The sequence below is a fragment of the Pavona decussata genome, unplaced genomic scaffold (assembly GCF_977016875.1).
Source record: "Pavona decussata unplaced genomic scaffold, jaPavDecu1.1 SCAFFOLD_84, whole genome shotgun sequence".
NCBI lineage: Eukaryota > Metazoa > Cnidaria > Anthozoa > Scleractinia > Agariciidae > Pavona > Pavona decussata.
In genome coordinates this window covers 2047105-2074055 of record NW_028145502.1, presented here as the reverse complement: position 1 = coordinate 2074055, position 26951 = coordinate 2047105, and the positions used below count along the sequence as shown (strand labels likewise).

General features: G+C 38.3%; 2 protein-coding genes and 2 long non-coding RNA genes across 5 annotated transcripts; 2 read left to right on the top strand and 2 right to left on the bottom strand.

Moving 5' to 3' along the window:
* Window positions 1–1558: 1558 nt before the first annotated feature.
* LOC146475388 (uncharacterized) lies at window positions 1559–12684 on the bottom strand. Its single transcript, XM_085115804.1, has 6 exons — window positions 12603–12684; window positions 12408–12529; window positions 10989–11133; window positions 10335–10438; window positions 8323–9879; window positions 1559–1835 (listed from the first exon to the last, which is right to left on the bottom strand). The coding sequence occupies exons 1-6, from the start codon at window positions 12639–12641 to the stop codon at window positions 1559–1561; spliced, it is 2244 nt and encodes a 747-aa protein (XP_084971930.1). The 5' UTR covers window positions 12642–12684.
* On the bottom strand, window positions 5791–7220 carry LOC146475389 (uncharacterized). The gene is made up of 2 exons (XR_014865840.1): window positions 6992–7220; window positions 5791–6078 (listed from the first exon to the last, which is right to left on the bottom strand). It is a non-coding gene; the product is annotated as an uncharacterized LOC146475389 (long non-coding RNA).
* On the top strand, window positions 7443–26748 carry LOC146475386 (uncharacterized). The gene is made up of 2 exons (XR_014865867.1): window positions 7443–7527; window positions 25595–26748. It is a non-coding gene; the product is annotated as an uncharacterized LOC146475386 (long non-coding RNA).
* Window positions 12764–26508, top strand: LOC146475387 (translation initiation factor eIF2B subunit beta-like). 2 transcript variants are annotated; one of them, XM_085115808.1, is made up of 18 exons: window positions 12764–12921; window positions 15043–15129; window positions 15520–15578; window positions 16056–16085; window positions 16328–16358; window positions 16846–16894; window positions 17023–17085; window positions 17379–17428; window positions 17959–18055; window positions 18479–18538; window positions 19074–19169; window positions 20213–20250; window positions 21381–21441; window positions 22309–22368; window positions 23069–23120; window positions 23202–23286; window positions 24458–24534; window positions 24938–26508. In XM_085115808.1, the coding sequence occupies exons 1-17, from the start codon at window positions 12845–12847 to the stop codon at window positions 24528–24530; spliced, it is 1068 nt and encodes a 355-aa protein (XP_084971934.1). In that variant the 5' UTR covers window positions 12764–12844; the 3' UTR covers window positions 24531–24534; window positions 24938–26508. The 2 variants fall into 2 exon arrangements, with proteins under 2 accessions (XP_084971934.1, XP_084971935.1); XM_085115809.1 differs by having other exon boundaries at window positions 12776–12921; window positions 24458–24539; window positions 24938–25262.
* Window positions 26749–26951: the final 203 nt, after the last annotated feature.

The window sequence follows — 26951 nt, the reverse complement described above, 5'->3', positions numbered from 1 at the left end:
GTACAATTGGCGAAAACTTTTAATGCAAGTCACATCGCCTTGTTTTCGGGTTTTTTGTATATCTTTACTGAAGTGTTGATCACCAAAAGCAAGTCAAGTTGGTTGTTGCTAATGAAGCATCGAGAAGTACGCCATTTGTATGGACATGGGCGTGTTCTACTGGAACTATTTGAGTTGCTCTCTATTACGGTTTTGGAAGACCATGCAGAATATAATAATGTGTGGAACAAAATCCAAAGGAACAGATGTTCCGAAAACAAACTGCTCTTTTGGAGGTTGGTGAGTTTGTGGGCTATTTTCTCGCTGTTTAGACTGATAACATACACGGGAAGATGAAGACGAAGAATAATTTGTCCTTCTGACTTCTCAGATCAAGCGCAAAACGTCGCCAAACTGAGCAAGCTCAGATTCAAGGGTTTGTGGAGATTTCTGGCGGACCGTGCATGATTTTCCCGCCAAAACTATCCAAAAGAACGCCAATTTTGCACACCACACCACACCACACTCTGTAACTGAATCGCACCTGACTGAGTCGTTGTCACCGACGAAATTGCTACATTACGTGGTATTGAATCATAAACTTTATTCAAATGTGAACTACCGGTTGCAGGATATTGACACAGGTCTACTACTACAAAGATGAGTATTTTTTAGCCAGACCTGAGTCACCTGACGTTTCGTTGACATGTGAGAATCGAGGGCGATTATAATCGGGAAACTATTAAAATCGTGTGTTCAAGATCATAGTTTGCAGTGAAACCAGTTTACGAAACCTTTGACCTTGGCACGAGAAACCAAATTCTCCCAAAAAAAGCTTTGATGTCTTAGTTTAGGTTACCCGGTACCTTCAGAGGTGTCTCGCGTCCATGCGATGTAGTGCGTCCGGTTTAAACTGTAGATACCTAAACCCTTATATCAAATTAAAGCTTATAGAGCTGGCTATTCAATTAAACCAAGCATTTTGAAATAATATGAATTGCCGAATTTTTAGCGCTGTTTTCTCGAATAAATTGTTTTTCACTTGGAGGAGCCACTTCAAAGAGCTAAAACTCAAAAGGAATTTGTTCGTTTGCCTTAAAATTTGGACAGTAGCTAGTTTAACATATAAACAACAAAAACGTGTCTGCAAATTTTTCTTTCGAAATATTTTTTCTCCGAGAGCGATTTTTGCACGATTTCTCCATATTTTTTTCATCCTATTTCGAAAATGCTCTATAACTTTTCACTGCGATTGAATAAGGCAAAACGCAGACACGTTTTTTTAGCGCTTTGGGTCCGGAAACTGAGGAGCAAATTAAATTAGCAAAAAACAAAATTCACTTTGACTTGTAGCTTTAAATAGGTGATTCGGACGCTTGCATTTAGAGGTCGTGAAAAATTCGACAATTTATTTTATTTCAAAATTCTTGGTATGGTTTGATAGTCAGCTCTATAAGCTTTAATTTGATATAGGGGTTTAGGTATCTACAGTTTAAACTGGACGCGCTACATCGCTTAAACGCGAGACACCTCTGAAGGTATCGGGTAACCTTAAGAGAATTTACATTTTGACCGAGGATTACAGAACCAACACAAGCGGTAGACGGGGATGCCGCAGATACTTGAGAGATTTCCCAGTGAATACAGTGTGATTGGAAAACGCCTGTACAAAGGAAGAAATGCTCTGAGGAATAAGGAACTTGGCTCGCAGTTCACTGGCTTCTTTGGCAGCCATGTTAAACTTGGTGTATTTCCTCTGTTCAGGGTAGCTGTCTATATCAAGAACTTGAAGAATTCTCACTGCGCCGTCACAGGTATCCCAGGAAAATAAGAAACCTGTGCACTGCAACATGGGGCTGAAAGAAAAATCGGATAAAAATTGTAATGAAAACATAATCTATGTTTCATTCGTTTTTAACAATAAGAATGAAGTATTTAACACGGTGTGACGACCTGCACTAATCTCGTACCCAGATCTCCCACGGTCAGGCGGAGGGGAGATCTGGTAAAGTTCGATTTGAGGCCCGGAATACGGGCCTGCCCATCATCCTTTGTCCACCGTGCTGCTCGTAACTGTGATCATTCCTGGTGAGGTTTTCGCTTTCGAGGGTGCTCTTCGGAACGTTCTTCGGTCGAGAGGACAACAAACTTGAAACTTAAACCAAAACGAAAAAGGCAACAGGAGAGATTGCAATCAACAAGCGCGGTAAATCACTTTTTTACTAAGATTAGTTCCTACCCTTTGTGACCATCTAGACCATCTTTGTAATGAAAACTGTTCCAAGAACAAATCCATCGTAATTGTGCTATTCTCCACTCAAGATCAACGTGCTTATCGACGATCAATTAAAAAGGCTTAAGTCAACCGGAGTAAGCTGTACCAGTTTTCGCCTTAGATGTTAACTGTATTGAAGATACTGTAATTTACAGGCAGGGAAATGTCACATAATTTTTGTGCACGCCAAGGTAAAGGTAGCAACAGACAGTGCAGAGAGTTTTTGTTGTCAAAGCTTTATCAGAAAAATTTTGTGGTCGTTGTTGTAGATGAGGCACAATAGAGTTACTGATTGGCATCTTGGTGTTAAATTTCGCATTGGAAAGTCAAATGGTTCATGTCATATTTTCATTTGCAAAGTTTCAGAAATTGTGGTCTACCAGTGATACGTAAAAATTATTTCTTCTCTTTGTAGTCTTTCAGCTGATTTGGTCACACAAATTCTCCTTCTTCCATAAGTTAATGGTTTAAATTTCCAAACCAAATGGATTGTGTAAATGCGGCAGGTTTCTTTTACAGGCCAAAGGACACAACTCAAGGTCACTGTAATAATATAATTTTATATGAACCAGCTAAACAGGGCCTCCTCCTACCTACAACAACTGTCCACTCCTATAACACCAGAAATTCTGCCAAGCTTAATTTCCACCGACCACAGGTTAGAACTAACATAGGCAAATTTACTTTTAAGTACTCTGCTTCTGTCATATGGGAAACTCAGTCCCCATGGCATTGAAAAAAACAAAAACTTTTAACAGGTTTAAGAAACTTTATAAGGCCCACCTGATCTCTTGTCAATCAAATAATATATGTTCTGTTTAATGATCAAATATAATAGTATGTAACTATCTAATAATAATAATAGAGTTAAAAATAATAATAATAATAATAATAATAATAATAATAATAATAATAATAATAATAATAATAATTGTCTGCTTATATTTTGATCTTTGTTGTCGCTAGCCTGTTGCTGCTGATGATGTGTTGTCCTTTTCCCTTCTTTTTGTTTGTTTGTTTGTATGTTGTTTTCTTGCTTTTTTTTTGTTTTTATTTATTTATTGTTTTGTTCTTCTTTTATTAAGCTTGTCCTGTTTAGATTTCTTGCTCGGTTCAGTATATCTCGAACATACCTTAATTTACACAAATGTAATTCTCTCTTGTACATCCTAGGCTCTACAAACATTTCCTACATTTTCTAATATCTCAATAAAGCTCAGTGTCATTTCTTTGTTTACTTAAAAGTAGGTGGTGGTCAGCTAGAAAGCCTTTGCTACTTTGACCACCACACACATTTTATAATTTGTACTGTATTTATTTTTATCTTGTAATCATTTGTTGTAATACTTTTCTTTCTATGTTAATGTTGTGTAAATAGTGTGAAATAAATGAACCATGAACCATCCTAGCCCTAACACCATGCTACTGTCTTGGTTATATACCAGCAAACCAGAAAGACCTGTCCGTGTAAATGGTAGGCGCCCAATTATGTCCAACATTAAAATACCGAGTACACCCTTGCTGTTTTAAAGGGGTTTTTTTTTTCTCAAAAATGGAAGTTTGAATTTCTTTAGGGAAATGGAGGTACCACATCTGGATTTGGGATCTGAAGAATGTTTGGTTACTCGCAACATGTGAGCAAACAGAGCAAGTCCCTATGAGTTTCCCATTAGAGTTTTATTTGGTAGTGATGAGCTTTCCATTTCAGTGGTTCTTGATTCACCTTTATCACATAACACTTGAAAAGTTTTCACCTGAAATTTATGTTAAGTTTAGGGGACATGCCCCCTCGACTGCTTCTTTGATGACAAGTTAATAAAGGTTATAATTTTACACATAGGAGTCCACAGACTCGAAAATTAGAACCACATAATACACAAGTCCAATAATATTTGACTCTTGATATGAAGAACAAAGGTCATTATCTGCATTTGATTTGCAAGGCACAATGAGCTGCTTAAATAATCATTGTTGTACTAAGCATTGCATTATTTGTACATGCATAGAGGATGATACACTAAGAATAATACAAGGTTCTTTATGTCCAAAGCAGCTATCTTGGTGCTTGGACACTCACCTCTGATGGGATCCTTGATTTCAGCAAAAAAAAATAATAACAATAATAATAGGAAGGTGTGAAGGTCTTTTGGGCTCATAAAAGTAGCAAATGGCAGATAAATAGAAAACAAATAAAAAAAATATTTCCACTATTTGTTTTCCTGTGCATGTCTGTGTGTTCTAATGAACTGTCACCCATTTCTGCAGCAAAACAACAGCTTTCACAGTAAGCTGATCTTCAGTAACCATGAATTCCTAAGTATTCCTTAACCATGGCCTTCCATAGCCAGGAAACAACATTTAATCAAACTGTCAGACACAAACCCACTGCAGAGAAGTGGTGGGGAAAAGAAACTTTGAAAACAGTGTCTGTCTTGGATGAAAATTCCTTGTTGATGCCAATTCCTTGAGCAAAAAAATTTTCTTGTATTGATATTTGCACCCATGTGAGGTCCTAACTTTTCTAAATATTAAGACCAGCAACACAAAATTATGTTCAATGACTTCACACAAGTACACAAAAAATATCAGAACAGTGAACCTTGAACCTTTAAGCCCCAGTAGTGATCAGTATCAAAATTTCTCCTAATATTTATCAATACACAATCAAGGAGAGGTCATGAGATCACCAGTGGAGAAATTTCTTGATATTTCAACAACCTCCCTATAATGCTACTATGAAAAATGGACATGTAGAGACCAGTAAGGAGAAACTGTATGTTGACACTGAGGCTTAAAGGTTAAAAGCTAATAAATACAGAGCCATATTGTTGGTGATTATCGCAGCTTCTTTTATGCTTCGTCCTTCCACCACCCCATGCGTCGTTTTTATTCAGCCTTCTCATTATCCATTTTCTGGTAATTATATTGTCTTATTCTAATGGAAAGAATAACAACATCCCAGTGAATGACTACAGTTTTTTCTTAATTAATTGCATCTTTGTTCAGGGGGCACAACTTCAGAGTACAGCAAACGAGGAACACTTTCCTCAGTATTCCCTACAGCGAAGATTGTTGTCATGACAACAACAGCAACAGAAAAACAACCAAACTACAATCATACAAAGTTTGAATATGAAAGATTTATGGAGTACTACAAAGGCCCTCCTATCTTAACACAAAGTGACGTTGACCAGTTTGATTACATATTTTCGCCCATAGCAGATGAACTTATCACCACCAATGTCAAAATTAAGCCTGTCAGCCTATTATTTACTCATCATTAGTACTGTGTGGATTTGGGGGTGCCTTTTTGGGTGGAAAGCTTGGGGATCACCAGTTCTACCTTACTCCCCAAATTCCTCAAAATGCACTTTTGGCTCAGTCTCATTCTCTACAGACTGACAATGAATATTATTTGCCACAATCTTTGGGAATGGGGTTTGATTCTCATTGTGTTGGAAGGATAATAATTTATTCATTTTGGTCTTCCGCAAACCATGGAAAGTTTTTTCCAAGAAAGTGGAAGAGATGGGAAGCCTGCTACATCAAAACTTTACTTTAACAACAATCATATTGGTGCAAATATTGAAGAAATGCAACCCATCATGACAGATTAGTGTAAATACCCCAGAAATCTGTGCAGGGGAAAATTTTTGCTTATAACCACTTTGGTTTTGGCTTTTGTGTGAGAAATGCAGCTGTTGTGATATCTGTTGTCTGAAATGACTGTCATTGCTCTTAATTATGTGTTGAGCTGTGTCCAGCTGTTTTAGCCCTTGAAGATATTCACATCACTGATAGGAACTTTAGGAACTTGCTTCTCCCTAGAAATCAGGTGGAAGAAATTAAGGCAGAGTTAACAAGAAATAAAGGAGAAACTGAGGCCACTGATAACTATTTGTATCAGAGAATGTGCTAAGGGTTAACAATGGAAGTAGTAAATGAAGTGTGTTTAGTACTTCAAGGACTCCATACTAATGATAAAATAATGGAGAAATTCCCCTATCTTGAAGAAAAGAACAATGGCAAAAAGATTCTAAAAACTATAAGTGATGTCAAATCCAAAGAGGCATGTCCTCCTTTTAAAACTACTTCTTTTCTAAAGCCTATCACAAGCATAGACCTGCAAAACATTAGGTGGTGCAGACATGTAAACCAATATCCCCATTTTTATTTTAGAGGAAGGCTAGTTTTATATTTTGGATCCAAATTTTTTTTAACTCAGTATGTGGGAGAGAGGGGATAAAATTAAACTACCTACACTTACATAAAGAGCCCTAATCGGTTCAGACAAGGTGTTCTCTGTTGTAGTACGGGTTTCATTACTATTATTTTGGCGGTCATAAGTCGGACATTTTTCATTTCTCTTAGCTGAGGGGTGGGAGGGATATTGATCTCACCAGCAGATGAATAATAATATTGTGTGGACACTCTATCAATTTCTCCAAAGTCCTATGAGAGATGTTGTATGGATCTTCAAGGAATAAGCACACTGGTCTGAAAGGACTAACATTATATTATGAAGTCTCTTACTCAAAGTCCAGTTCAATTTATAGAAGGAAAATAGTCTTTTAGCAGAAGACAAAAACTGAAAATATGCTAGCAAATGCGGCGCGCGTGTTCAGGAACTCAAGGTAAAGTATTTTGGGGAAATTAATTTGCGTTTACTAAATAGATAATCATTTTAAAAAAAATCATTTTTTGTCAAGAAATACCAAAAAAAAATATATGACCTACCTCCATTTTATCCCCAAAAGTAAGCAAGCTTATATCCATCGTGTTGGAAACTTGTGTAATTTGGCAAGGCCGTTTGAACGTTACTGCAAACTCTTTTCGGCTAAAGTCGCTGTTGTCTTCCGAAAAAACAATTTCTCACTGTTCTCTCCCCACACAAAGGGCATGTATGTATTAAAACGTCGCATGACAATCTTAATCGGAACGAAAACTTTTCCGTGTTTTTGTTTCTTCCCCGAACTGAGCGAAAACCAAACACAGAAGGAAAGAGCCAATCACAGAGCAGATTAGAATGAGGCATTCTTCTTCTTCTGGTAACCAACCAGAAATGGCGTTGTATCGAACTTTACCAGATCTCACATTTCGACATTCCCGAACCGACGACTGAGATCGGGGTACGAGATTAGACCTGCACCGTTTCAACATCTCACATGGTTGGTTGAGAGGACAAAATACAAGCAACAGAACAATGCTCCCAGCCCTAAAAAACAATGCAGCTGCAGGTTATCAGGGTCCAGTGAAAATAGAGCTTTTGAAAGGTGTAGGTCTACTGAACACGGTGGGCACTCAGAGGGAATATAAAATCATTAACATGTAGTCTTCACTTCCAATTTTATGTGAATCATTCAAGGGGATTTACTGTTATTAGAAATTGCCTCCCCTGGAGTTTAGGGAATCCCCTAGTGATTTTAGAGGGCCTTTAAGGTTCATGAAGGGGGTCAATTTTATTCGAACTTCTCACACAACATGAGATTCAATGGTAAGATGCATCGATATGTATCAGTTGGGAGAATTTGTTTAAAAATCAAGACATTTTGCCTTTGGTAATCATTTCTTTAATTCTGATGATCGGTATATTTGATTGTAAGTAGTAATGTTGTAATTAACAAATCAACGGCAGTTTTCTATGGTCTATACTCTTATAGACCATAAAAAGATGTCATAAAATGTTCAAAACTTGACAGTGAAACCACGAGCCACACTTGAGTTTTGAACATTTTATGACGTCTTTTTATGGTCTATAAGAGTAAAGACCATAGAAAACTGGCATTGATTTGTGTTTTTTTTTTATATAACTTGGAAAAAGTACGAGCCTATATGGCTTTATTTTCCCATGAGAAAGTGTGTGTACTGTACTCTTATAGACAACAGCTATGAATCAATCAGCGTGCAGGAATTTTGACAGTGAATCATTGCAAAAAGGAAATTTAATGATGGTGACTATTGGGGGATTTAAGGGATGGGAAAATGAGTGTATAAACTCTTGCTTGGACCAAAATATACATGAGGAAAGCAGGATTGCACCATACCACACCAACAAACATTATACGTACCTTGGACTAACAGGCAAGCCACAGGAGGCTGATCTTTGCCGTTTGCGAGTGTACACTAGTATTCTGGCCATAATGATAACCACACCAGTGTCCGGACACACACCCACTATCTGTACATCATAGTCCTTCAGTGACTTGTAGCCTTCCCTAAGACCCTCATGTGCTTGAATCAACTCATTAATGCACTGTTCTAAGTCGAGTGTTATTTGATGAACTGCCAGTACCTCTTCATGCAGCATTCTGTTGTCAAGGTTTTCCCTCAATGACTGGTTTGATGCTGCATTTGGGTTGCTTCTGTTTATCTTTCCAATTTGTTCAAGAGTTCTGCCATGAGAAGCCTTTACTGTGATTGGCAAAGATCCATCATACATGTCAAACTCATCTGACAGTTCATCGAAGTTGTCATCACTTGTTTCTGTGTATACCTTGAGAACTGACATTGTTAAGTCATTGAATGTAGGCACACCTGCACTACATCCACAAGAGCCACAGTGTGCATGGGGCACTTTCTTAGGATTCTCTATTTCATAATTTTCATTGAAGTCTACAACCTTTGTTTCAGATTCTAAAGAATCCACATGAGAGAGAAATACATGTTCTGTGTTGTTACAAACACTGTTTGAGGAACTTTCAGCAGCTGTACTACATGCAGACTGTAACACAACCATCTCAGCTCGATTCTGGTTACCAGATGTGTCCATATAACTCTCATAATTTTGCTTGTCCAAATCACCACCCTCGTCAAAACGTGTTTGTTCCTCATTACCTTCCTTTGTTTGGTCACCCAAAATATTACCTTGGTTTGCAACCATGTCTGAATGATTATCTTGGTGATCTGTTTTACCGGCAGTTTCTTGAGAAGCTGTGAGTGAATGACACTCTCCTTCATGTGAATAAACTTGTTTGACACAATGGATTTTATTAAGCTCACTGACAAAGCCTGAGACAATCTTATGCCGATCAAGATGTTTGTTTTCAACATGGGCTTGTTCCACAGTTGAGACTGCATGCACAGTCTTGTCACCTGAGTTAGAGCCTTTACTGGGGCTAGTTGAATTAGATCTGGGCAAGTGAAAGGTTTTATTCTTCACACTTGTCACTAGATCCATGCTGGCACCCTCAGCAGAGTATCTGTCCACATCTCCTGCTATTGAGCACTGACATGGAATGCTATTCTTATGACTTTCTTTGGAGCACACTTCACTTGATGATAACCCTGTTAGTTGATCTTCTACTTGAGAAACATCCAATTTTGATGACCTAACATATTCTGGTAATTGGCTGTCATTACTGTCAAAAGTTAAGATTCTCAATGCCATCAGGAAGTCTCCAGCATTGAAGAGAACTGTATCCTCCATTCCCAGACTTGTTGAAGGGTTAAAAATTGGAAATGGAGGCAGAAGATCATATTTAAAATGAACCACAACAGAATGCTTCAAACACTTCTTGGTTATTCCACCAAGGGGGGAGTGCTGACATTTTGGACATGGGCGTGGCGAGGGAGCAGCACACACAGTGACGTAACACTGGTGACTTTGGTCATCTTTCACAGAGCGTCTGATGTGGTAACAAGATAACAAACAAAATAGTTAGTTTCAATACCCAGTAAATAAATTTCTATTCATACCTACTTGTTTTTTAATAACTCATACACTGTATAGGTGGGGGAGGGGTGGGGGGATTTACTGCGATAACCCAAACCCCTAGCAGTAGGTAAAGTAGTGTTTCTGCAAGTCCCCTTGCAACAGGAAGAACTCTGGCTAGCTTCACTTGCTGTCTGCTGATATCATAAATTGCAGCCTGCATGCCACAAAAACTTACACAAAACCAAACCTCATAAGCCTGCTTATTGGCTGATTTCAGACCACAAGGTTTTACTTTCTTTGCACTTTGCTGATATGGGCTTGGTTGGTTGTTATCAAGAGAGACAGACAAATGTTTTGCACAAGATGAATAAATTAAAAAAGAAATAAAAAGGCTGAATCAAAGTAACTTGTACAAAAAATACATACATTTCACCATAGACCACAAATTTGGACTCATCTTGGCTCTCAGCAACCACTAGATGTAGATCTTGGTGTATTTCTTCTTTATCAAACAATGCCACCATACAAACCTTCAAAATAGTAAAAGAGATCATAACGCATGGACAAGGTCCCTATAATACTGGCGATACATTACAGTTGGGCAGGCAACTATTTGTCCATTAGCACAATGGTAAAACCCTGTCTTTGCCAATCTTGATTTCCATGAATTATTATTTTGCTTTGGTGGGACAAAAACTACAGTGAATTTGCTAACTTCGTTCCTTCTCCCATGTAGGAGCGTGTTAATCTCGTACCCAGAGTCCTCAGGCTCTTTGGCCAGCGGTTGGTCGCCAAGAGAGAGTCTGGGGTACTGGAATTTTATTACTGCAAGATTTCTGCAGTAAAACAATGGAAGCCGTTACGGAGCTTATACAGAGCATCCAATCAAAAAATGTAAATTTTTTCGAATTCTCCAGAGTCTCTCCTGGCACCCACCCACTGACCAAAAAGCCTGAGGACTCTGGGTACGAGATTGGGAGCGTCCCTGCCCTTCAAATGCAAAACTAACAGTGTTTACCAAAGTGGACTGCTTGTAAAAGCCATTTTTATCATTTGCCAAGGTATACAAGTTTTACCTACCTGAATCAGAGGTCTATGTTGATTAAACTCCCACCAGTGAAGTGAATAAGCATAACATGGTAGTGGACTGCTGTCATCATTATCAATTTTAAGACAATAAGATATCAGGTATCTACCATTCTTGGTAAAGCCAAGAATAACATGCCTAAAAAATGACAAAAAAATTTCATTAGGTTAATTCATGATCACTCTGCATTGTATGTGGTATTGTGTCCGAAAACAACAAAACAGTATAAAAAAAACAGTTTAAGATAAGATAGAACAGGACAACATTTGCATGAGATGGGTTGCAAAACAAGGGACGGCATGCAATGGGACTGGGAGGGGAGGGGGGAGAGAGTAGTTCTAGGAATTTTAGGAGGAGGTGTGTAGCTCGGTCTATTCAACCCCCTATTTCAGACCAAACTATGTAATTTTTCAATACCCTTTTTAGACTAAGAGCTTATATAGGGGAGTACTGCCTGACCAACCCCACCCCCCACCCCAGAGTGATGGGATAGGATAGAAAAACATAGGATGTGTACACTCAACCTCTGTTGATGTTGGCTGTTTATTTTAAGAGTAAATGAATGCATAACAAGATGCCTGCTACACTGGCATTACGCGTGATGCTGGGGCTGATTCATTTATTCCAACTGTATGCTTCGCCGATTAATAAATCTATCCTTGCTAATGGAATAGTTTGAGTCACGACGATCGCGTTACGTTGTTTTCCTGGTGTTACGCGACTCAGACTTTCACCGGAAATTTTTGAAATTCTATTACGATAACATAAGCTTCTCAATGACCTCTTTACAGTCTCGCGTCGTGGTCTAAGACTGTCAAACAAAGCACGATTCCTTCGCCAGGAATTTACCAATTTCCACCGTTTTAAATGTCGAATGCTTCTTAGAAGTTATTCTTTCGATCTGCCGCTTCAAAATGGTGAAATTTCCGTTTGAAAACGGCACACTCGAGTCCAGAACATGTTAACAATATGGCGCCAAATTTAATCTGTTTTTTACAAATAGATCAAATGATGCGTTGACGTCACACAGGTAGGGGTGAGTGGGTCCCCTCCCTCGCGATGTAAGCGACAAAAATGGATTTTGATTGGGCTGCTTCTGTTGAAGACAATCAGAACAATACACCCCGAGTAGGAGAGGGGTGAGTTTAATGAATAAATTAATGTACCGGTTTGTAGCTACGAGGAAGAAAAAAAAAAAAGAAATCGACCCGTTTTTAGACACGGTATGCCCCTTCAGGGCATCCCGCGTAATAAATGTATCAGGGTGTAAGGAAATCTTTCCTTCACATTCACTATGCCAACCAAATTGTCGCGGGTAAAATATTATATTCACCCACAACAAGACAATAGGACTCGTATGTACGGTCTTTCCTCATAACAATGTACATTTGTAGTTTTAACTACTCTGTTACCCTTTCTTAAGGACACCATTCACGTCTAATATGCTCTCCAATGGAAGGCAAAACCGCTGCGGACATTTCTTGAAGAAGCGAACTCGGTTAGCGCGCAAATGCGGTTGCAGTGTCCCTCTAGTCTGCCAATTAATAAAATTACATTAACATTGATGAAAATGGAAGGCCTATTACCATTAAAAAGTGAAAACGTACTTCTCTCAGAGCAAGTTTTGTAACAACACTGTCTTTCATCCTTCTTGTTGTTAAAAATCCTGACAAAAATCCCGCGTTTTGCATATTGCGCCCGCGATTGGAATCAGAGCACTTCACTAAATCATGCGCGATCATCGGTGAATGTTTGAATCCGCTGATCTGTTGCCATTTTTCACTTTCACCCTCGTTATTCCTTATGTACATGTAAGGCTGTTTCTTTTTCATTGTGATCATATCGTGCAATGGCACGATCAGCTGAGTCCAAAGAAGATGATTTGTATGAGAGAATCGAAAGCTTTGTTTCTTATCTCAAGCAAGGGTGAGTATATTAAACTAGGATGACTGAAAAGAATTTAGCTTTACGCTATTTTGAAAATGGTTGAAAATTGCGCGAAAAACAAAGTTTAAGCCTAAGCTTTCATGGGAATCTGTTATTAAAATAATATCTAAATCTATCTAGTGTCTCTAGAAACCAGGCTCAAACAAATTATTTTAATACATGTGCCTCTGTGACTTACACTCAAGCAGTCTTCAATCTTCCTTTACCCCCTCCCCCCCACCCCCTTAAAAAGGATGGGCTTTGTTTCAATAATCATTATCATAATCATCGAATCCAAGCACCAATATACAAATCTTAAAGGGTATGAGGTCTTTGTTTTGTAAGCATGGTTCAAGTCACTTTTCACCTCTAAACAAGATGCCTGCTACACTGGCATTAGGGACTGGTCATAAAGTACAGGGGGGGGTGGGCTGGAAAAAAAGGGGGGGTGGGTCACTGTTTTCATGCATGTAAAAAGGGGTGGGCTAGCAAAAACCATGCATCATTAAAGGGGTGGGGCACATAATATTTTTGCACATGTTTTGCATCAAATGGTGCCTTTTGCCAGTAAAACTGTGAAATGTATTAACAGTAAAAGCACAAATTATAATTGTGTAGTTTCAGAAAATATCCATCCCCCATCACAGAGGGAATTTATAAAAGGACGCCCTACCGCCAGGAACTTCCAAGTTTCTTTCATACAATCTCTGTAATTTTGTTCTTTCTCTTACCACCATCCCCTCCAGAATCTTGAATTCCCTCCATGGGTGGGGTAAGGATATTTTCTGGAACTACACATTCTATCAAGAAAAGGGCAAGTTCACTCGCATCCATTAAAATGAACAACTATGATTCCATGTGGTTATTAATGATACATATTAGATGCACATTATCTTCTCAAAATCATTTCAGGTATTTCAACAAAAATAGATCTCATGCAATGATAAACTTCAAAAACAAGACTTTGTGCATGTGTGCTCCTTCCTCTATCATACTTGTCCTCTAATTTGTCTAGTTTTATGTATAGTCTTACCTTTATTTACTAGGGGTGGGTCATTTCATTTTTTACCTGAAAAATATGGGTGGGCCATGCATTATTCTGCAAAAATATGAGGGTGGGTCACACAAAACTAGCCTTCGTAAAAATGAATTTTTCCAGCCCACCCCCCCCCCCGGTACTTTATGACCAGTCCCTTACGCGTGATGCTGGGGCTGATTCATTTATTCCAACTGTATGCTTCGCCGATTGATAAAACTATCCTTGCTAATGGAATAGTTTGAGTCACGACGATCGCGTTACGTTGTTTCCCAAGTTGTGTTACGCTACTCAGGGTTTCAAGGGAAATTGCGGGAATTCCATTGCGATAACGTAAGCTTCTCAATGACCTTTTTCTGTCTGCAATCGTGGTCTAAGACTGTCAAGCAAAGCACGATTCCTTCGCCAGGAACTCACCAATTTCCACCGTTTTAGATGTCGAGTGCTTCTTAGAAGTTATTCTTTCGGTTTACCGCTTCAAAATGGTGAAATTTCCGTTTGAAAACGGCACACTTGAGTCCAGAACATGTTAACAATATGGCGACACAAGTTTAGTCCAGTGTTAATTAAATGATGCTTTGACGTCACACAGGTAGGGGCGAGTGGGTCCCCTCCCTCCCAATATAAGCGACAAGAATGGATTTTGATTGGCTTGCTTTTGTTGAAGACAATCAGGACAATACATCCCGAGTAGGAGAGGGGAGAGTTTAATGAATAAATTAATGTACCGATTTGTGCATACGACGAAGAAAAAAAAAAAAAAAAAGAAATCGACCCGTTTTTAGACACGGTATGCCCCTTCAGGGCATCCCGCGTAACAATAATGTTATAGCAAGTTCTCTAATATACTGTACTTTCTATGTCATACTTTAATGAACATATTCCCTAAATGTTACCACATTAGCTCAATAGTGGTTGTTTTAGATTTTAACAGCCTGAATGATACCACTACAAGCACATGTATCCTGTCGCTTTGGTATGGTAGTTCCCATGCCCCATGGAGTCGTTGTTTGCCCTTCAAAGTATTGTGTACATGTATATGTAGCTCAGTGGATGTTCTTTCTTTTATTTGCATTGTGTTTTAGACAACTCCACGGGTCTTATGACATAGCTACACAGACATTGCAGCTGTTAAGAAGAATTGTTTCGCAGACGCGCTGGAGCACAGCAGGGTAATCAGTTTAATATGGTTATTTTAAACATCGTGGAGTCATATCCTACCACCGATGGACAATAAAAAGTGTCATATAAGTTGTGGATGGTACATGTGTAACAATGATTTTGACTGTATGATTTTGTCAGTCGGTCAGTCAGTCAGTCAGTCAGTCAGTCAGTCAATGAATCAATCAGTCAATCAATTAATCAATCAATCAATCAATCAATCAATCAATCAATCAATCAATCAGTTAGTCAGTCAGTGATGCTATTGTGCCCTGTACAAATTTACTGTCAGAACATGTACCTTCAAAGATATGTTGACATGATGGTAATGCCAAACTTGTGCTAATTACACCATTGATTCCTTTGTGTAATAAATAATCACTGTTTATCTTTTCCTTCAGTGAACTCATGCAATGCATGAAAACGGAAGGAAAGAAAATGGCAAGTGCACAACCAACTGGTAATTACATTATTGTACATGCAGTAACAAGTTTTTATCATTTAGATAGTCACCCATGGTTGATGGTGTAGATGTACATGTACAGCGGTATATGTAATTATTCCTTCCACTTACAGGGCTTCTGTAACAATGCGCTGTCTGCATTAGCATTTTCAAAAAGTTTATAGATTTATTACTCCCAACTTTCTGCACATGTATGTAGTTTTTGTGGTAATGCAATTGAAGGGTTTGGTCAAACTACTGAAGCAGATATTGATAAATCCAGCTAAATGCTGGAATGACAATTATTATAAATAGAAGCATCTCAGTTACCAATACTTCTGTCAACTTATTCTGTCCTATAATATTGCTGTATAAATATTTATAGATCTAGCAGTATTTGTAACTTTTTGTTGTAAGAAATCTTAAGTTTGTAACTTTTATTTATTTTTTAGAGGGAGGAAAACTATCCTCATAATTTGATATTTTGTTTTGTAGATTCTGTTGTTGGAAATATGGTTCGAAGAGGTAAGTATTCAAACTTACAAAATGTTGAATAGAATAAGGGGATGCTCTTGCTTTTGACTGACTGACGCACTACAATGTACTGTATTTTTTATCACTGATAATCAAAATTATTATTAAAAAATTCACGTAAATCTGATGTATAGCAACTATTGAAAAGAAAAGCTTTTAATAGAAGCTGTTATAATCTTGAAAGTGGCCTGTGGAGGCAGTTACTAATAAATTTTTTGAATGTTTTCTGTCAGCCCTTAAGATTATCAGAGAAGAATATGCTGGGTATGTATCAAATGGGTAGAACTTCTAGAAATATGACAAGTAGAACCGCAACAACAGAAACAACAAAAAACTTTTGTGTTCTGAGAGTTTGAAACATTTACTCATTCAAATCTATTCTTATTTGATCAATAAATATAATTCAATAAATTATACAACTATTACATTATTTACCATACACCATTATTGGATAAAGTACAATACTTTTAAATGTAAGTTTTCTATATTAGGCTTCCTCTTTTGAAAAGATTGTTGATTATTGAATTAGACATGCCAGGCTTGGTTGTTCAAAGAATGGCTCAGATAACTCTAAGCACTGGATAAATTTCTATCCAGCAGATAAAACTTAATGTACTCCGGCCAATACATTTTATCCACTGGATAGCAACTTATCTGCTGGATAAAGTTATCTGCTCTTTGAACAACCAAAGCCAGGACGACAGCAGCTAATCTATAATTATGTTTTTTTTCTGTTATGATAATTTTCCAGTTCTGTGACTGGTAAAACAGAAGAAGGAGAAACAGAAGAATCATTACATGTGAGTTATTATGTGCTTGTAAATCAGGTTTCTTAATCAATTATGAAATTTTTTGTGGCTTGCTGTTGTTTTCACTTGTATCTGTAAACCATTACACCTTTTTACTAACTTTTTGTTTTTGTTTTCAGAAACTTCTGAGGGCTGGTGGACCTTCCACCAGTGACTTTAACAAACCAACTCATGGACTCAAGGTGCGGCAACAGTCGTGTTTTAAGTGTGATCCATGTATTTGTTGTATTTTAATGTCCTCTGTCCTTACCTGAGGGTTAGTGAAGATGGTTATTAAGTAACCTATGATTATACATCGTAACATTTCAGATTTAAAGTTGTTTGTGAAAAATTCTGGTACAAGTTCCTTTCCAGTGTTTAAACTACTCAACGTTACCACAAAGAACACTTGCTGAACTCTGAAAACAAGAAACACTTCTCCATTGCATATATAAAGTTTTCAGGCCAATGTTTCTTTTTCATGTTTTTGTTGCAGACCACTGTTATTGATGCTTTAAATGAACTTTTAACAGAACTTGAATCAAGGTACAAAAGAGTATATACATTTTATATCACAGTACAGTGTACATGTACATGCTGTAAGCGATGCTCTTCATAATTCTTTTAAAAGTCTTTATTATTTTATTCTGTGGCATCTACATAACTTGCTAAGCTACATGTAGTTTAAATGGAGACCTGACTGAACCATTCAAAACGGTGTGCTTTGCCATGATTTCCTGTTTTTGGCATTCAGAAAGTGGGAATTGGCACAAAGAAAACTGCATTGCTAACAATTTAAAAAAGAGAGGAGATTGAAGGAAAAGGCAAGAGTTTACTTGCCTCCTCCTCCCAGTCTTCTCTTTTTCTTATCACACTCATCACAATTTACTTCGGGCCGCTCTCCTCTATCAGAACGCCTGGAAAGGCTACTGCCGTCATTTGACTTCAGTAAAATTGCAGCTTAGTCTGTAGCCAGTAGTTTGACCAAGAAGCCCAAATGAAGTTGTATTGAAAATCTGCCTATTACCATAGTATTTTGCTGTTCACAATACTATTGTCTTGTTTTGTTTGTGTAGTGCTGATAACATCGCCACTCAAGCACTGGAGCATATACATTCTAATGAAGTTATAATGACAATTGGAAAATCAAGAACTGTAGAAGCATTTCTCGAGGTGTGCGGGATGTTTTTGCTTCACTGATATAAACATTCGCAAACTGTTTGTTTTAGAAATTTTGCTTTTTACCAAGTGAAATGTACATGTAGTTATCTTTTGTTTTTGTAATTATGCAGTTACACTTAACTTTAAATATTTGCAACAAATTGTTGCCAATTACCCTTTAACCCCTAGCAGTGATCAGCATCAAATTTCTCCCTGTAATATCAATGCTTATTCAACCCCTGGGGTCATGAGAATTAAGGATATGATCACCCAAGGTGAATTTTCTTGATATTTTAATAACTTCTCCAAAGTACTTTTACAGTGTGTATAAGAAAAGTTTGGGGACAAAATAGGAATTTGTTATCTGATATTAAGGGCTAAAGGTTTAATAAACTACAAATTTAGTTACATTATGTTATTTTACTTGATATCAAGAATGCTGCAAGGAAACGCAAGTTTAGTGTCATTGTTGCTGAAGGAGCTCCATTTTACAAGGTTTGCTGAATTCCTCTCACATTGAAGTTGGTTGCTATGTCATGGTTTTCCACAGATGATTTCAGCTGTTGGTAGAGTGTCAGCTGACTATTGGCCGAAAGCTGAAAGCTACCTTCCGTGTCTGTACTGTAGGTGATGACTCAGAGCAGAAAATACTTTGCTGCTCTCTCAAAGAGATGACCGGAACAGGATCGTCATAGCTAGATTGCTTTGGAATTGAATACATCAGAACCTAGATCCAGTTGCAAACAACTCCGAGTCCCATCTCCTCTGAATTTGTAACGAGAACTTACGTATATGGCGATCATCAGCATTAATTTTACGTAACTATTTTCTTAAGTTATCGTCTTTTGATGGTAACATTACATACAGTATGCAAATTTCATCAGTGATTATAAACAATAAACGTCGTGCATCCTCTTTCTTGGTTGAAAAATTTGCTAAGAACTTTTTCACATAGTACGGTGTTTTTTTTGTTTATGTTAGCAACTATGTTCAGTGCTGTACATACTCAGATGCTTGTGTGTTCTTTCAGGGTCAAGATCTGGCCAAGAGTTTAGCGCAACGTGGAATCGAAACAACGCTTATCACAGATTCAGCTGTGTTTGCAATCATGTCAAGAGTAAACAAGGTGACAATTTCAAATTTTGTTTCTTAGCGCGATGGTTTTACGAATAAACGCTTCTTCTTCTTCGATTGAAAAAAAAACCCGTAATTTTTGTACCCATGGATCACCAAAGAGCTCTCCAAAAAGAAACTCGGATCAAAAGTGTCCGTACGTTCGGGGTCGAATTGGAATTTGTAAGGGATTGGGGGGAGGAGTGGGTGGGAGACCGGAGAACCCGAAGGAAAACGCTCGGTGCAGGGATGAGAACCAACATCAAACTCAACAAAATTAACCCACACAACCCTGCCTCTCCCCACCCCACCCCCAATAGGGAGCAATAATTTAAAGTTTTGTTCGTTTCCAAGATCAATAGACCCTTATCACTCGGCGGCCATGTTGAGTCTCAGGAGAATAAAAAGCTTTGATTTTGCACGGCAAGCCTCGCACTGAATTCGCGTCTGGCCGAGGCTTGTCGTGCAAAAATAAAGCTTTTTATTCCACCGAGACTCAACATGACCGCCGAGTGATAAGGGTCTATGTGCCCTTTGCAGCTAACGGTCACATGGTACAAAATCCACCATGCAGGAGACCAAGATGCGCACTGGGACATCCGATACAAAGCGACTTCATCCAGTCATCTTGAATTTTCTTTGTTTGGTTGTCCCAGTATGTAGCTTGCCCTCCAGCAACTGAGGTGGATTTTGTACGATGTGACCGTTAGCTGCAAAGGGCTCATTGAATCCCTTGTTGATATTGAGTATTTGGCATCTATAATGCTGATATATTTTAAAACATTTTATACAATTTTATACTATATATTCAATAATCTTAGAAACATTGTAAATAGTATCTTTCTCATCTTTTTCAGTATTTTCATTTATCATTTTCATTACTTTTTCCTTTTATTATTATTATTACTATTTTATTTTGTGACTATTCCTGTAAAGTAGCTGGTTAGCTAAGTGTTTAGTCACGTTAATAAACTTACTTACTTACTTTACTTACTTACTTAGATCAGCCCAATCTTAAAATTATTTGCGTGACATTGCTTCTATCTTGTCTTTTAGGTTATTATTGGTACACACGCTGTGATGGCGGATGGAGGGTAAGTTTAGCTACAGATATTGTTACAACCAACAGACAAACAATGCGGGACTTGTATAAGAAAGTTCTCCATCAGTTTCCAAGGTCCTAATTTTTATAACTCTCTTGGTCCTGAAATTCGAAATGCAACAAGTACCGCTTCCTTTTGTAGTAAGCTGAAAGCATTCCTCTTATAATAAATATTGATTCATTTATTTATTTATTTACCTCTGCTTTTCACTTTCATTTTCGCTATTTCTGGCCTAACTATGATTAACATAACCAAGTGATATATTTTAAGATTTACTATAGCTCTGCCATTTTGGTCCCATGTATAACTATTATAATACTTGTTACTTTAACTGAGGGAGCCCATTCCTTATAAGCCCCGTGGCTTCCCTTGGGCTTCCTCGTCATTAGTGTTAAATAATAATAATTCATATTTGTACACTTTTTATGGCAAAACAATAAACTGAACTGAACTGAACTAAAACAAACCAGCCAAGAAGCATGAAGTCAAAGCTTCTAATGAAAAGACAAACAAGAAAGGAAAAAAAAAAAAACAAACGAAACAAAACGAATAGGCTAATTGAATTGAAATACAACAAAGTAAACAGATGAATAATGTACCGTAGTTCAGTTTAATACATTTATTTCGTTTTGATTTTTATAGCTATGTTTTTTCGGAGTTAATCAACGACGAAGGCGACGGAAACGAGAACGCTACAAAACAAAAGGTTTAATGAGGAAAAACAATCGTTTTGTTTTGGTACATTTCTTTGTCGTCCTGTGCAAAACAACGTGAAATGGCCAAATTCGAGGTTTTGTGGAGAATGTAAACACGTGCCGTAATTTTTTCATTTTCTTTCTTAATTTGAACGGCGTTATTACCAATTTAGTTCCTGGATTATTCGGCCACATTGTACAATTTGAACGAGTTGAAATAATCACGAGGTAGGTGAAGAAGCGTGGAGTTATATTTTTATGTCATGTTTTTGTTGGCGTTGCCGTCGTCGTTACTACTCTCCAATCCGAGATGGAAATAAAGAGTATGTAGGTATAAATGTATGTACATCAGTGCGTTTAGCTCAGAAGACGTTTAGCGTTACAACTGAGCCTTTCTTGGACTTGTTTTTGTTTTTTTCCCTGCAGGTTACGGTCCATTGTTGGCTCTCACGCTCTCGCACTTGCTGCTAAACACCACTCAGTACCGGTAAGATTAGAGAGATTTAGCTTCGCGTTTACGGCTAACGTCAAACGGGAAACGTCAAGCCGCTGTTTGCTTTAAAATGCATAAACTTGTGTTTCTCGTACTCACTTCTCTCTTTTTCATGTTTGCTCGATAGCTATCGCCGACTGGGTGGAGATAAGCTTAAACCAAAAAATGTTCATTGTTTTTCATCAAAGAGAAAATTTCAGCCTGGCGTTTGCCGTTTGCCGTAAACGCGATGCTTATTACATGTATACTTCTCGCCCATTCACAGTGGCCAGCAAATTCAGTTGGTATCATTGCCAAGCAGTGAGTGTATAAACTACATCCAGGAAAAGTGCTGAAACAGTAGTAAAGACCAATGAGGATATGTTCTTTTCCTGTCAGAAGATTTGCGGCAGATAAACTGTTGTTGTTGTTGTTGTCATGTAATGTAGAATGACTGCTGTTTTCGGCAAAGCATCATACTCTTGTACAATGGGTGGAATTTGGCGCTTACATATAAGAAAGTACAAATTGTAACGTTGCCCGTAGAAAACATGTACGGCTTGCGTCACGGAAACTAACAACCGTATAATATTATTATAGTTTCCTTGGCATGTGCCTTGTCGGTCAAACATTTTTTTAGCGTTTGGCTTTTGTCCATGCCCTGTAAAGCGCAGGCTAGAGAGGAAGCAACTGTGCTTCTCGATTTCTACAGTAAGAAAAGGTTACAACAGTTTCTGGAAATTGTTTCAAACGATAACAAAAGCACAGCAACACCAGGGCCCGATTGTCCGATTAACGTTAATCCACGATTAAAAGTTAACCGCGTTTTCATCTCGCTCGTCGTAGTTTGGCGTTGACAATTTCACGTTTTCTTTTCCGCAGTTGATCGTGTGTGCTGCTATGTACAAACTGACGCCACAATATGTTGTTTCATACGATCAGGTAGAGTACTTGGATTGACACTGTATACAGCTGTTTCAATTAAAGTTGTCTGATCAAAGCTTGAAGCTTAAAGACATCTTCAAAGAGGCTGTCACCTCATCCATTTGATATCCTAACATTTCTTTCATCCAAATGGCTAGCCATCCTATATCTTCACTGGACAGACGAGGCATAGCTGATTTTGATGACCTTATTCATAAAAAAATCCACGGAATCTTGAGGTCTTGTCTTAAAGCTTTATACTTTGATCCGACAACGTTAATTAAAATAGCTGTACTCCTTTAGATGGTAACGAAAATTGTTCAATACAAGGTTAACTTAAATTTAATAAGGCAATAGGCAAATGAGTGTACAAATTACAATGTAATCTTAACCTGTTATAGAGCGATTTCCAATTGAGTGTCGTAAAACCAAAACCAAAGTAATTGTTCTGGCCAATCGCAACAGATGTAAACAACACAACGAGCCAATCAGAATTCGAAGCACTGAAATTCATGTAATTGGCGCCAAGCGCAGGTAAACGCGTGCGGCGAAAACACAATTGGTTTTGGTTTGGATTCCCATTGGTTGAGAAAGTGGTGCGAGTTTTGTTAACCAATCACAGAGCGTAGTAATGCAAACCCAAAGCAAACGCGAAATTACTTTCGACACTCTATTAAAAGCCGCTCTAACATGCGTGATAAATCGTGTTGTTTTCCAGGATAGCTGTAACAAGTTCGTTGTTCCACATGACGTAATGAAATTCTCAGAAGGTAGGACTTCGCGGATTTATTGTGACCGTGTTTTGAAGAATGTAGCTCTACTTTTTTTTCAAAATATTATTTCTCTTGCAGGAAGTATATTGTCTAAAATAGATGTTCATAATCCTGTCTTCGACTACATTCCTCCAGAGTTAGTGAATCTTTGTATTTCAAATATGTGAGTATTGGTTTTTGTTTTATTTAAGTTGGAAGTATAATCAATAACGACAACAACAACCATCTTTTTTTCCTTACTGGATACTTCCCAGTTATTGCTGCTCCATTTATTAATTGTGTATTTATTTATTTAATTTAAATTTCATTAAGGTCCAGAAACAGACTTAGGGCTTTTTTTTTTTATCCACAATTTTGGAATAAGAATGGTTGATACGGAATGCTAGGAATAACTCGGATTGTCTACATAAAAAGGACGTCCGGAACGAAGATTTAAGGCATTTCCACCTGTTCTCGCAGTTTACTGCCGACGGAGAGTAGCCATTTTTCTTCATGTCGTCGGCAGTCATTTGCCAAAATGCCCTTTTCTTGTACGAAACATCACTGAAAAAAACCTCGTACTTTTGGAACAATAACATTAGAAGCAATATTTCATTGTGTCCAAAAGTGTAACCTGATTTTTTTCTCCGGTAGAGACGTATTTGAATCCGCAGCGCTCATCTCGCCGTCCGCCATCTTGGATTTTCATTTGCAACATTCTGTTCATTCTGCCCCTGGGAGCAGAATGGATGGAATGGTATTCTGTCCATTCCGGAATAGGAATGGGGAATAGAAAAACGCGCGCATTTTACATTCAGCTGGCCATTCTCATTCCAGAATTGTGAATAAAAAAACGCGCCCTTAATTTCATTCTCTTCATGTTTAGTTTTGGTGGATAAAAAACCTGTTAGAATTCTAGCTTACTGATTCGTGAATAGCCTTAGCCTTGACCGCAAAACAGTCCGTATTTTTACGTTGGTCCTTTGCCCGAATGCGCGCGGTTTTTGAACGAAGTCTTGATCGAGCGAGGGAATAAAAGGTGAAACGTGGGGAGACTGTGACGCTCGCGCGTGAGCATCCACGCTTTTTGCGCGTGGCGTCTCGTCTCGCGAGTTGGCGCTGTCGGCGATTCGCCCATCCCTCCCCTTTTAGTCTCAGTATAGCCTTTACCCCAAAGGAACGCGCTGGGTCATGTTTGCCTAGATCTGATCTTTTGAAATATTTAAATAAGATCTCCCTCCTCTGCCTGAAGTTATCTCCCCAATGCCCTCTTTCTACGCATATTGTTCTCACAGAAGCCGTTATTTGTGCATAAGAAGTGATGCATTTCTTTGTTTGTTGCTTGTTTTGTCTAGTGGTGGTTATTCGCCATCTTATGTGTACCGGCTTGTGAGCGAGTTATACCATGCAGATGACTACTATTTATGACAAGGTAAGGTAAGCTAAAATGAAGCACAATCATGGAGATTTTCTGTGTCTTGTTTTGACCTTGTTCTGAGCATCTCAAAGGGCGATTTACACGGTACGATTTTGTCGCATAAGCACGCACGGTACGACTTTGTCGTATAAGCAATATATAAGCAATGACGAGAGTTGTGTACGATATTTTTGCACGACGCGAGCAGCGCGTGCACTAGAAATCGCATGCGACAGTCGTAAGCAAAAACGGAGACGCACTCGACACGCACTCGAGACACCCGCGAGACACGCGAGTGTTTCCAGTGATTCAAATCCTGATGGTGTAACAAAGTACACTGCTTTGGCATTGTTATAGGAGCTTGATACTTCTGGCAACGATTAAATTATTAATTTGTCTGTTTTGTTCTTCTTTTTAGGTTTCTGGCTGTTTCAAGTTGTCCCCAGTAACATCTTATTTAAGTAGTTGTTTTTGCAATTGTAACTGGCGATGTAGGGTTTTAGCTGCGATTTCTCCGTCATCCCTTCCCCGGTAATCATATCATGCCATTTAAGTACCACGTACATTTATTATTGGGCTCACAAATTCATCGGTTCGAGGTGATTTAGCCTTGTACAATTTCCTTGTATAATTCTTATCCTTCAGAAACCCTAAGAACGCTCATAAAAACACAGAAAAGTTCTAAAAACTTCAAACCTAGCATGTTACACAATCTTTTTAGTACAGGGACGAATTTCGCAACAGAAATGGCTTTCTATGTGCCTATTGGCTGTGCTTGGTTCGCGAGGGATTGTGGTAAAATGCACTGTCGCCATCCTTTTTCCGTATGGTGGTAGAGTGCGCTGCCAGGTGCCGAACAAACTTGCGAGCTTCTTGCTCTAGTTACACTGACTAGTTGTTTCAGGGATGATAGAATATGAAAATTTGACCCGTCTGACGGAGCGATCTGTACCGTTTGCAACGTCTTATTACATGGTTGGTTGAGAGAACAAAAGAACGAACAACAGAACAATGCTCCTAGCCCTAAAAAATAATGCAGGTTGTAGGGGTCCAGTGAAAATAGAGCTTTTGAAAGGTGTTGGTCTATTGCGCCTAACCTTAATCACCACCCACATAACTGTAACCACCTACATCCATTCAAATTCCAAAAAAACATTTGTTAAACCCGTAGATGTTGTTGCTGTTTCTGATTTTACAATCAGTGCTACTGCCTATAAATTGCTAAGTGTGAACCTAAATACCTCTGCCTCTTCCAAATTAATAATACATTGTAAAAAAAAAGACAAAACAAAAAACAAACAAAACGACAACAACAACAAAAATCGCACGAAACTACGTCGTTCTTACGCTTATTTTTATGTAACGACGATTCTGTAAGTCGTGAAAGTAACGGTTACAAGTCAATACTAAGGTGTTCTTTGTTGTGCTAAGAACCGCTACTCGATATATGAACACCGTTACCACGTCACAATGCTCACGGTGACGATGCGAACATGCAGTATTTGTTCGTCGTAAGCCGCCTGACGGTCTGTTCAAAATGTTGCCCGCACAAGGTGCCAGTCTTTCCACACCTGCGTAGACCGTAAATAGCGCGGGAATTTTTCACAGTTAAGATAACAGGCGATACCACTTTACCGACTTTATAACCGATAAGTGTACGTACTCAATATATGAATACCGTTTCCACGTCACATTGCTCACGCTGACGATGCGAGCACGCAGCTTTTGCCAGTTGTTATCCGCGAGACGAGCAGCTTTAAATGTTTCCTGGGAATACGTTTTTGTACATAGTACAGATAGGCAAAGCGCCAGTCTTCTCACTCCAGCGTAGACCGTGAAGAGGCGCCACCGACTTAATAAGCGAGCATATACAAACTATGAGCTGGTGAACACTTGGGTACGTCAGTACAAAACTAAAATACAATATCAAACTGTGCTATGCACACTATAACGAATTAATTAACAAATAAAAAGCCTTTAATAATGTCATTATTAACAGTGAAAGAAGTGTTAAAAAGTATAATAATCCCCAAATCATCCCAACCCCAAATTGTATCGTCCTTCACAGCCAGCAGTCAAACCTTGAATTATAAGGTGGTATTAACGTTTGAGTCTGTGGGAAGCGGGTGGTTCTGAAGAGGGTGGAACTGCAGTTATTAATTTGGAGATGTTCCGTAGAGATGATTTCAGTAACAATACACCAAAGCTGCATAAAACTGTAAAACATAATTATGCAACGAAGTAAGTCCAATTGAAAAGAACACGAAGAAGTCCGTCATAGCTGAATTTATAAAATGTTGAGGTGTCGAACACACTTCTATAATCTTTGATTACTGCTAGTTATCAACAGTGTAAGAGGTGATAAAAAGTATGATAATCCCTACTGAATCATCCCAACCTCAAATTGTATCGTCCTTCACATCCAGCAGACA

What these genes read in the sequence shown, in the direction of transcription:
- LOC146475388 (XM_085115804.1), bottom strand. Translation starts at nt 12,641, where the DNA reads ATGAAAGACAGTGTTGTTACAAAACTTGCTCTGAGAGAA. An exon ending in AATGGTGTCCTTAAGAAAGG is followed by an intron (nt 11,134 to 12,407) that starts GTAACAGAGTAG and finishes GTCATTTTTTAG; the next exon opens with GCATGTTATTCTTGGCTTTA. An exon ending in TTTGTGGTCTATGGTGAAAT is followed by an intron (nt 9,880 to 10,334) that starts GTATGTATTTTT and finishes TTACCACATCAG; the next exon opens with ACGCTCTGTGAAAGATGACC.
- LOC146475387 (XM_085115808.1), top strand. Translation starts at nt 12,845, where the DNA reads ATGGCACGATCAGCTGAGTCCAAAGAAGATGATTTGTATGAGAGAATC. An exon ending in GGCAAGTGCACAACCAACTG is followed by an intron (nt 15,579 to 16,055) that starts GTAATTACATTA and finishes TTTGTTTTGTAG; the next exon opens with ATTCTGTTGTTGGAAATATG. An exon ending in CGTAATGAAATTCTCAGAAG is followed by an intron (nt 23,121 to 23,201) that starts GTAGGACTTCGC and finishes TTTCTCTTGCAG; the next exon opens with GAAGTATATTGTCTAAAATA.